The 12,242-nt window shown below is 37.6% G+C and overlaps 1 protein-coding gene across 2 annotated transcripts in view; it reads right to left on the reverse strand.

The window, feature by feature from the left end:
- The window catches only part of LOC5572754 (serine/threonine-protein kinase tricorner), a 65,997-nt gene that overhangs the window by 16,317 nt on the left and 37,438 nt on the right, over positions 1–12,242 (reverse strand). For both annotated transcript variants that reach the window (XM_001660518.2, XM_021841925.1), the window contains exons 3-4: positions 9,878–10,411; positions 8,304–8,941 (exon numbers count right to left, since the gene is read on the reverse strand). In XM_001660518.2, the coding sequence (XP_001660568.1) occupies positions 8,304–8,941; positions 9,878–10,342 (1,103 nt within the window). In that variant the 5' untranslated portion in view covers positions 10,343–10,411. The remainder of the gene's footprint in view (positions 1–8,303; positions 8,942–9,877; positions 10,412–12,242) is intronic.

Genomic DNA, 12,242 nt, shown 5'->3' on the forward strand with positions numbered 1-12,242 from the left:
AGTAAGGAAGAGCTGACTGCATTAATTTTCCCTTTCTACATTATGCTGTTCCTGAGTCATACTGCAGCTCTATGCAATTCGGAGTATTTTTGTAAATCTAAATATTGCTATATGCAAGGCTGATGATTTTTTTATTTTGAATTCGATGAGTTTGTTTTTTTTCCTGTAATATATTGAAAATCAGCAAAGGAAATGTTTTCACAACAACAATTTGATGACCTTGCTCTCAACGGGATGTAATGCCAAGAACACAACCAGAAAACCACAGTTGAGGATGGTGTTATCAATCATGTTTATTGCGTGATTCAATTTACCGTTAAATGGGGCGAATAGAAACACTCTCCGACATATTTGAATATGTAAAACTTAAACCGTATGGATAAAAACCAATTTCTTCTTTTGCTGAGACCCCAATTACTGTTAGAAAATAAAAATTATATCGTATAAAAAATTATGGAAATGTTGTATGTTGTACATCTATATTTTTTTCATTTTAATGGAAAAATTAATACTGCAAAATTAATAGTGTATCAGGAAGAAATATAAAAATGTATTTACGTAATGAAGAATCACATTCAAATTATTAAAAACAGTTTCAATTTTTGATCATGTTTGAAATCGGTAAAAAGGGTGAAAATTTCAAGCTATCAAAAATGGTTGAGATTTCAACATTTTCTTCTTAATTTTTCTATGAGAATTATAGCAACTTTTCAATTTTAAAATAGTTTATCGATACTCTGTTGCTATTGAACTAAAGAAAACCAAAATTTCAGTATGTTTTAAAAATTTAACATTACATAATAGTCGCATTTCTACCTTAAGGTCGCTTTGTTCCTATTCGCCCCACTTTTTCTATTCATCCCGTTTTACGATGTGCGCGAAATTTATTATTCACTTCATAACTCAAAATATGTTCATTTAAGTAGAATTCTTTTGATATAAGGCAACTCTGTCTGTCACGTACCACAGAAGTATGGGGGGAGATCCCCCAGTACCGAACACCTAGGACACTAAAGTCGGAATTCAAAAACTATTGATTTTATGCGGTCTTCGTGCCCATTTATTATTGATATTATCATTTTCGTAGGTTAAAAAAAAATTGAAAATAACAATATGAATTTTGACATTGCATTTTGATGATGTATTTTAATACCAAATTGACCAATCTGAAAAGGTGGCACTCAACACCGGACACGATCTGGAAATACCGCGAATTCTGAAAAATTTGAATATTTTTACTCTAGGAATAGTATTGCCAATTTTATGCATTTGCAACATTCACAAGAGTAATTTGAGTTTTACTTACTCGTCCATCAAAAAACATCTTTCATTTATGATGAAAAATAACACATTCTATGTGTTGTTCTACATTTTCATTATAAGAATAATGAAAATGTAGAACAACACATAAAATTATTATTTTTTTATTTATTTATTACATCTTTGATACCATAATAAAATCCATGAAAAATGAATGTATTTGGAAACACTGGAGCAAAAATTACATAGATATCATGTAACAAATCAAACTGTCCGAAACTGGTTGACAGGAGGTGCTAGACCAAAATTGTAGTTTGACCATTTTTGGTTTATAAACATATTGGCATATAAACATATTCTTATTTTCAAATTATGAAGGTTTTCCATTAGGCTTGCGAGATCTAAATTATTTTCCCATATTCAAAATCATTACCAAATAAGTTCAAATTTAAGGAGATACGTCAATGAAAAATTGTTTACAAACATCTCTACTTTTCTAAAAAAGTGTGCAAAAAAAGCGATGTGTTATTCGACGCAACCATTACTCTCTATAATAGCCTTCCTTTTCTGCTAATACACCATCTTGATTGGATAATGATTTCTCAATTTTTCGACAGTGTCCGGTATTGGGTGTTGTCCGGTACTGGGGGATCTCCCCTTAACACATATGTGTTATTTATTCACATAAACAAAAACACATAGATTGATCATTTCAACAATAACTGGTTAGTAAAGAAAATCGGTAGACCTGTATTTTAGACTGATAACAATGGAAAAAATATTTGCTTTCATTTTTTGCGATAAATGGATCGTTTCATAACGCAAAAAACAGCCATTGTTACACCCACTCCTCGATTCCCCAAAAACTATTTTTGTATGTACATTTTTTACGAGCTGTTACATCTCAGGATCACCCACTCACACCCTTCGGTGTGCTGAAATTTCTAAAAGAGTCCCAATTATGTTGCGATCTAAAACATGTGTGAAATAGCTCACACAAGTTATTTTATTCCAAACGTCCATCATGCCAAACGTATGTTATGCCTAACGTCTATTATGACTATTGCCTATTGTATATTATGCCAAACATCCTTATGCTTGAGTACTTATGCCTAACGGTCATTCCTAATGGGGTGTACTCCTATACAGTAGCCATAGGAGTCGATATTTTTGAAAAAGCTGCCGGAAGCATCAGCTTCAAAAATCTTGATTGAGTTATGGGTATCAAATATTGATATGGTTCCGGACATGTTTTGTACTGGCCACATCTCCCAGGGCACTTGAAACCTACTGAAGAGTGGTAGGTAACGCGGGTAGATCACCTTTTCGTGGTACGTTACGGGGTAAGATCTACCAATTTGACCCTAGTCTCATCTTGATTGTCGGGCTAGGGTAATATATTCTGGTAATTCCAACTTAAAATTATTCTATTTTACTACACTTGAATCCAGGATAACAATCATGAGTATTAACTCAACAAGAACTGTTAAGCTTTGGTCATTCAAGGACTCACGTGAATTCTGATTACTAAACAAATGTTCTAGCTTGATTCGGTTTTGCTGCTAGCATAAAGCCACTTTTTTCTAGTATTTTTTTGGGACTAAACTAAAAGCAAAACAAGGATGTGACTAGAGTTCCGTTGCATGGTCAAATATCAGTACATAGTACCGATTTGGTTCCGCAGAAATTTAATCGATTATGTTTGCTAAGGGACGCGCCTTCGCTGAGATGAAAATTTCTATGAAGGGTGTAAATAGCGGGACCTTTTCATCATAGTTGATTTTTATCAATATCTGAGGAATCAAAACAAGAACTGTACAGAAATCGATGATGCTTCATTACCTATCAATGGAAATGGAGTAATGCGACATGATCGCAGTGGCGCATCCGAACAGGGAAAAAAAGAGTGGTCATCGCAGCCGTTGGTTCTATAAATGCTTCCGAAATCATCATCTTCAAAAATCTTGAAAAATCTATACTCATTTCGATATGGTATCGTACATGTTCCTAATTGGCCACTTCCTCCAGGGCACCTGAAACCTACTGAAGAATTGTCAGAGCATCTATTGGCCTTGAATATTTTTCCGAAAGTATCATCTTGAAGTTTGTTGCCTACTCGGAGATGGTTTCGTATGATATACCGTGCCGTACCATATTACAGACAGCGCCATATTCTGAACGGTCCGTTCCTTATGTTGAACATTCATTATTTTTACATCCAAAATAGTAAACTGTCAGTTCGAAACATGATTCATTGTAACAATTCAAAACTTAACTACATGGTTGAGTTGTTTTTCCAACAAATATTATACGTAAAGTTCGTTTGCTGCCCATAATAAAGACAATGTGTGTTCGTAATTGATGTATATGGCGTCCATAATTAGGAACACGCATGCGTCAGACTAACACATGATTTTTTAAATAATTGATAATTCTCGAAGACTTATTCAAACAGACTCAAGTCAAAAAAGTTAGCAAACTTACTTTATACTTTATTACTTACTTACTTAATCCTACGTGTTTCGCAGATGAAATTCTACACGGTACGCTCTGAAACAACTCGATTTTTCACTTTTAGAACGTTTAATTTCCGGATTTACAAAACGACGAAAGTAAGATTCTCCACTTTCGCAACCTAACCGCTATTTTCGCCGCTCCGTTGTATGGGAGACAAATTGACTTAACAACGAATCAAAACAAAACACTACTTGAGTCGATTTAACACAGGTACAAAAACGTCGTAAGTAACTGATTGAAACGGCGTATTATTTTGTCATACAATTTTTATGGGAAATGATTGGAACTACATAGTGTTTTAACGCAAGCTGATTGCATGCAAAATTTAAGCGATGTACACGGTTAATGTTAAAAAAAAAATGTTAAAAAGGGGATTCATTTTAAAACAGTTTTAGAAGAAAGGTTGTGATTCTTCCTAATAAACTTTCTTAAAACCGTATGAAAGTTACTTACGTCGATTTGAAAAAGTAATCGAGAATTGATGGACGTTTTATATTAGACAAATGTCCTCAGGGGCCTTTCTTAGACGAGTGGTTAGAGTCCGCGGCTTCAAAGCAAAGCCATGCTGAAGGTGTCTGGGTTCGAATCCTGGTCGGTCCAGGATCTTTTCGTAATGAAAATTTCCTTGCCTTCCCTGGACATAGAGTATCATCGTACCTGCCACACGATATACGAATGTGAAAAATGGCAACTTTGGCAAAGAAAGCTCTCAGTTAATAACTGTGGAAGTGCTCATAAGAACACTAAGCTGAGAAGCAGGCTCTGTCCCAGTGGGTACGTAATGCCAAGAAAAAGAAAAGAAAGATTAGACAAATGCAACGGCAAGGCAAACCAATATCCCAGCTGTTGAAATCCTTAAACGGGGTAGACCCGGCGGGGCCATAATACTGCGGAACTCGTTTTTGTCTCAGGCCCAAAAATACCGCTATTCACTTCTTCACTTCAGGGGTTCTGAATCCATTGCCGTATTAAGAAATATAATAGCACGTCTAGTTTTCCAGCTTGTAAGACAATGTATTTACTTAATTTACCACAGAACTCAACCTTCATGTGTATTATAATACTTATTACCAAAGTTATAATACTTTCGATGCAGAAAAGTTATTTTTTATGTTTTAGAAAAGTATTGTATTTTGCCATATAAGAGATACGAAAAAAAATTTTTTTTTTTGTATGGAAACTACAAGCTAGTTGAAAAAATCGGTTTAATCTAAATTTAATCGTGCAATTCCAACTAAAGTATATCTCAAATGAAAGTTAAAGTCTTACTTCTAATGCTTAGTGGATTAGATCACAAAAATGTTTGATAAGTTATAATTTAATTTTCGTGTAAACATCAATAAAACCAGTGTTTTATACAACTTTAGCGACATGTAGCTAAAAATTTTGGCGTGCTGGAACATTTCTGAGATAGATTCAGCAACACCAAATCTACTAGAGACACATAGTTCGATCCTTGAGACACGCAAAATTGTCATTTTTGTTACGCTGTGTAATAGACATAACAACAAGAGTTTTCCAAATGCATATTTCGCAGGAAAAATCGAGTGGTTTTGTACGTTTTAAAGGCGTGCTATGAAGTAAAGACATGGAACTTTTTGTTAGACTGCACTAAACGTATATCCGTCTGAGAAATCATTGCGGAAAAGTGCCGGGAATTATTAGTATTGAAACTTTAGTTTTACGGAAATAATCATATGTATTTCGGAAGATTTCCAACGAATCTTAATGCCTCTATCGGAATTAAATTTTCAATTGGCTCTAGTTGCTTGCAAAAAATGTTAACATCCATATAACTTCACACCGCACAAAATGACATGATACAGTGGATGTGATTTGCACATGACCTTGAAATATGTGGAACACCTCCGGTGATCAATGGCCAATATGCGCGGCCAAGGAAATTACTGAAACTAAACCAAATTTGCCGTCGAATACTTCCGGATGCATACACTCAGGGTGGCCACCAAATTTAGATTTTAAAATTCCCGCTTTTTCCCGGTTTTCCCGGTATATTTTACATAATTTTCCCGGTTTTTATTCCATTCTTTCCAACGACCTAATATGAGTTTTTCCATATAAAAATGGTTTCAATGAAAAGCGGTTTATTTTTTCTAGTGTTTTTCCATATTAATTTGATTGTTTATCAATAGTTTCACTATTGGATCTATAAGTTGACTGTTAGATTGTTCTAATCTATATAAAATGTTATTCTGAAAACTATGGCATAGTATAGTATTCATCTGAATCGATTTGTCTCGCGTTCGTCGAATATCAATGGAGCTCTGGAGCTGTCTATCATGGGAAAGAGATGGTTAATTGTGGTAACAGATCCTACTCTTGACAAGACAGGGATTCAATTTGTATGCTATTTGACCCATATTTACCAACAATATGACCTTTAAGCCAAACTTCGAACTATCAAGTTCAAGTTTTAAGATCTAGAGAACCTAACAATCCGTTCGCGTTAAATGATTGGTTGCGTTTGATGGATTGGTTGGATTCTGGTGATGAAAAAACGATCAAAATTTCAGCTCAGAGTTTATTTTAGTGCATTTTAATGCTGAATTTCAGATAATTTAGCCGACAAAAGCCCCAGGTGCCTGAGTAAATCATCACGATGCCCAAGTAGTTCTTTATCGTAATCGAATTTTTTTCAGCTCTTAATCCTTTGAATTTGCTTCATAAAATTAAAGAAATCTCTAAAGCAAAAAAGTTCAAGGTATGAATGAAACAAGGCCACACATGTAGAAGCACTTACTTAGGGATCACTCACAATTTTAATAACACCAAAAATTGCGTTTTGTATGGATATTCTACACATTTTATATGAGCTGTAACAGCTTGATCGTTATTTAAATCGTAAATGAGCCTTTATTCAAAACTCTGTCGATTAGATAACTAGTGGCATAATTGAAGCTTTTATAAATAAAGGCTGGTTTTCATGATAAGTTGTGGTATTCAGCAATTACAGCAGAGTTCTAAACCAATCTGCAATAAGTAATTAAACTTTGATTCAAAGAAAAAAGATAAAGAAAAGTTCAAAAAATATTAGCCCTGATAGTGCGAGAACAAAAATTCAAAAAATAATTCAAAACATTTTTAAGAAATATGGTGTATCATAGTAGAAATTAAATAATGTTTGAAAGATATTTGTTCAAAATTGCGAATGCCTCATGGCAATATCATTAAACATAACAACTTTCTATAACTTGTTTCGGAGGTTGGTTTGTAGATTTCAGCTTGAAGATGTTCGTTCAAAACGATTTTCCCGGTGATCCTCTCAAATTCCCGGTTTTTCCCGACTTTTTCCCGGTGGATTCAAATTCCCGTCTTTTTCCCGCTTTTCCCGTTTTTCCCGGTTCGGTGGCCACCCTGATACACATTAAAGTGATGCAAATTTTGAAATTTTAACTCCCCTATGCTTAAACGATTTTATTTATGGAAAATATCATCCTCCCAAAATTTTGAAGTGATACGGAAGAAATTTGACTGTGCACACGTCATTTGAAGTTTATATGGAGATTACTGTGGAAAACGCCAATCTTTAGTGTTCAGCCCTCTATCTCTTCGTCCTAAAATTTTATGGAAAAGTGAACAAATTCTTCTAACATGAAATCCTCCCAGCTACAACTTTGCCGAAGACCACTTTTTGATTGAACGTCAGGATAAATTGTTATTCATCATTATAAAGTTGGTTTGCATGTAGCATGCTTCACCAACTGTTCGGCAGGCAACAGTGGTGCTCCTGGCGGGGAGAATACATCAAAGTAATCCAGGCTACTATGTTCTACAGCAAAAAAGCAGTGTTGCTCTGAAAGTAATTGAATGATCATCTCAGCATGATTCAGACTATGTTATAAATAATAACAAATTATCCTTAAGTCCAATCGAAATGTGGTCTTCGGCAAAGTTGTAGCTGGGAAGTTTTCACATGAGATGAGTGTGTTCACTTTTCCATAGATTGTTATGACGAGCCGTTAGAGGACTGAACACAAAAGGTTTGCTTTTTCCATAATAATTTCCATATAAACTTCAAATAGCGTGTGCACAGCCAAATTTCTTCCGAATCTCTTTAAATTTTGGGAGGATCGTTTTCATTATAATTGACATCGTTTAAGCATAGGGGAGCAAAAACTTCAAAATATGCATCAGTCTAATACACATTAATCTATTTCCAAACAGTTTTAAGCATTTGAATTGAAAAACAAGCCAACTTTTTACAAATTATGTGTTTTTTCTCTGATGAACGACATAGTCACCTAAAAATACCGCTGGAAAACTTCTCAACAGGATTTTTTGTTTGCCTAATTCAAAACCGCGTCTGGGTCCACATGACACTCTTGCAAAAACTGTCACGGAATCTTGAACAGCAGAAATTATATATAGTTTCGGGGGATTTGAGATTTTCAGAAACGATTCATTCTGGCGAACGGAATTCTGGAAAAGGTTCTAGGGGAATAGTTTTCTAAGGACTGTTACATAATCCAATACCATACAATCTTGATTCCAGTTTCTGAACTCACCTCCTCTCAGCCTCACAGCAAAACTTGACGATCGTGTCGCGAGCCTCTTCCGAAATGGGCGTTTCCGGTGGGAAGATCAGCGTCTCCCGCCAGTTCATGACTTTCCGGTAGGTGTCCTGGGGATTATCCGAACAGAACGGCGGATAGCCCATCAACATCTCGTACATGATGACTCCCAGCGACCACCAATCGCATGCCGGCCCATAGCCCGTTTGCAGGAACACCTCCGGTGCGATGTAATCCGGTGTGCCGACCGTACTGTAGGCCAGGGCTCGCCGATTCCGCTTCCAGCTCTCCGCCCGTCGCTTGGAATCCATCGGACTTGCGCAGGTTCCAATGAAGTCGGAAGGTTTGGCTTGTGACAGATCCCGATAGAAATCGGTGCGGTGGGATTTCTTCAATCCGGTGCAGAGACCAAAGTCCGATAGCTTCAAATGTCCGCGGGCATCCAGTAGCAAGTTGTCCGGTTTGATGTCTCGATGAATGAATCCAAGCCGATGGATGGAATCGATCGCCAGCGCCGTCTCGGCGATGTAGAATTGCGTGCATTCCTCAGAGAGTGTGTCCTTTTTCATCAGCAACGTCATCATGTCCCCGCCCGGTAGGAACTCCATAATCAAGTACAAATTGACCGAATCCTGAAAGCAACAATAATAGATTAAATACGACTGGTAGAAACTGAATGTCTTGAAAATGGGAACTTCAGAGACCATTTATCTGAAAAGGGCCAAAAAAGAGGAAGCAGGAAACGGAAAAAAAAAAATCGAACAGGAAACTGAAGATAAAAGTTTGATTCCTCATATAATCTGACATTTCTTGGGAATTTCTCGTGACATTGCGATAAGTGTTACTGCTCGTACTGTATGTATGTTTTTCACAATTTCCTTCAGAAGTTTTATCAGAAATTCAGGACTGGTAGCAGGTCCCAATTATAATGAAAGTCTCTAAAAGTCTCTATTTCTAACAGAAGGTCCCTGAAGTCTGTGTTATATCCAAAATAGCCTCTAAATTCCCTTTTTTCCTGATTATGCTTAGATAGAATTCTTCTTCTTGGTATTACATCCCCACTGGGACAGAGCCTGCTTGTCATATTAGTGTTCTTATGAGCACTTCCACAGTTATTAACTGAGAGCTTTCTTTGCAAATTGCCATTTTCGCATTCGTATATCGTGTGGCAGGTACGATGATACTTTAAGCCCTACTTTAAGTCAAGGGTATTTCCATTGCAAAAATATCCTGGACCGACCGGGAATCGAACCCAGAAACCTTTAGCATGGCTTTGCTTTGTAACCGCGGACTCTAACCACTAGGTCAAGGAAGGCCCTGAGTGAATCCTGCTGTCAAATTTAAGAGGTCCAAGACAAACCTACGGAAACTATCACGCGAGTGTTACATAGGTTCTTCAAGATTCTTCTCAAATTTCTTGAGGAAATGTTTCAGCAATTCTGCTACAGATTTCTACAGATATTTCTTCTGGTATACTTTTAAGGACTCCTTTAGAGATCTCTCCAGGAATTCCTCAAGTGATTCTCCCCACACCAAATCACACCAACACTAGTCATCCATGAACCCACCTGAAAGCTATAGTACATCTTCACCACCCACTGGTGATCGGCTTCGACTAGGACATCTCGCTCCGCCCGCACGTGCGCCACCTGTTCCTTCTCCAGCATGTCCGCTTTCCGTAGCACCTTCATGGCGTACACGTGGCCGGTGTCCTTCTTCTGCACTAACCGCACCTCGCCGAACGCTCCCCGGCCTATCACTTTGAGCGCTTCGAAGTCTTCCACCCCTAGGCGGGACCGTTTGAGTCGCAGAAATTCCGTCTCCTTTTGGGCATGCTGCATCCGTTTTTCCTGGCGTTGTGATTCGGAGAGGGCCTCATCCTTGAGGGAGGCCTCCAGTTTGGCTTGCCGCTGCTTCCGCTCGCCATGCTGGGTGATCAAGTTGCTGTAGTAGTTCTCCAGTGTCACTTTGGCCTTGGTCGCTTTGTCCAGTGTGTGGTCGCTGAAGCGGATCGTATTGTCCGTCGCGGTCATGTTTATCGTTTGCGGCTGCAGCTTGCTGGATTATTTGCTCTGAGCGAGCAACCGGCGCTGGGGATGAAACTGGAATCAGAAAGAGAGAGAAAAGTTTGTACGATTAGTTAACATTCTAGCTTGAGATGCATGCTGGTTATGTTCGGCTTTTTATGAGTAACTATTTAGTTTAGGGCATAAGCAAAACAATACTGTCGTAAGTACGGTTCCGGGTCATTACTAAAAAAAATAATCAGTGCGAAAGGGCTTAACTTGAAAGAGTTATCTTTTTATAAAAGAAGGAAAATTCTCGGGCGAAAATATTTTCATGTATTATGTCAAGAAGACTTTTGATGACGTATTATAAGCTTCAATGTAGGGTAGTATCGGAACCGAAAGTAAGTACCGGCAATACCGACCAATTTTTGGTACCGAAATACCGGTACTGGGAAGCATTGAATATCGGTATTTTCGGTACTGATGGAAAATCTAAAAATCGTTTGAATTAATAAATTCCTTCACAATAAATGGTACCATAAAGTGCCGTGATTCAGCGCACTTAAGAAATAAAACGATTCAAAAATATAATTAAAATGAGTATTGCATCAACAAAAAAGTTTTATGAGTGGATGGCTAGCAAACAAGTAGTAGATTATGGGAAAATATAAACTAGACTATATTCATAATTTACAAATGTGAGCTTGAGCTTGATTGGCCGCCCATGGATGCTACTCCAGTATCGCCAGATCAGCTGCGCTTACACAAGGAACCAACCGAATGACTGCTTGGGACTAACAGGCATCCTCAGTGTATAAGTGCTGGTGATCTTCTATTTTTAGACGACAATGGTGCCTGCCACGTCAGAATGCTGACAAATGTGGGGAAGGGGTAGGAATCGATGATGCATTATACTGGCTCCCACGTAGACCGTATATACCACTGCATCTGCGCCAGTTCATGTGGGAGTGTTTGGATTGGGGGAAAGGCATGGCAGAGAGGTTTGCTTTTGTGATTAGCAGACTGCCTATGAATCAGGCGTTAGGAAAGGCATGCGCGTGGAAGAATGGAAGCGTTAGGGAAACGGTTTCTTGTCCGTATCTGGTTCTAGCGTTTGCTATGAACGAATAGTTTGAGCAGGTCCGTCGCACTCGAGCTCAGATTGGGTACCACTTCTAGTACTGCATTTGGTCCCTCGGTAGTGCAAAAGGTACCCAAGTTTGACAGATCGGAGTACACTTTTCACGGCATTCTAGATTATCCTATGAGCCATAAAATTTCGAGTAACTGCAAGAGACATGGAGGTCTTTAATTTGACTTTGGTTTGAGTGTGATAGATTTAGAATGAAAGATAGAAGCAAGTGAGAGATATACAACTACAAAGTACGAGGAAAGGGGCGGGCCTGGGATTGAACCCATGACCTTCTGCTTATGATGCAGAAGCGGTAGCCATCAGACCACCAACCCCGTCATATTCATAATTTACAAATGTAATTTTATTGAAAAAGTTGACTTGTCGAAATTGCCTAATTCCGCGCATTTTTAAAACGCTTTTCTCCGCGCAGAAGAATGCTGAATTCCGCGCACTGGCGAAACAAACAAATTAACATTAATTTTAATGTAAAGCACTATCCATTTATTACGCAACACAGAAATTGAACATTTTCAACCCCCTCTCCCCTCTGTAATGCTTTTTGTATGACAAATAGTAAAGTTTTGTATGAGCCGTTACGCTTCAGTCTACATTTAGTTTTTACCAGTGGCGATTCCCTAACCTCAAATCTACCTGTTCTACGAATAGAAGTTCTTGAATTTCAGCAACAAATTTGCATGTAATTAGTAGAGATTTGTTAGAAAGAACGTTTTCAATAATTAACTTTTTGATTTATAATCTAAATTTTTCGAAATAATCATTTTTAGAGTC

This window comes from Aedes aegypti, chromosome 2 (genome assembly GCF_002204515.2).
Source record: "Aedes aegypti strain LVP_AGWG chromosome 2, AaegL5.0 Primary Assembly, whole genome shotgun sequence".
Lineage (NCBI taxonomy): Eukaryota > Metazoa > Arthropoda > Insecta > Diptera > Culicidae > Aedes > Aedes aegypti.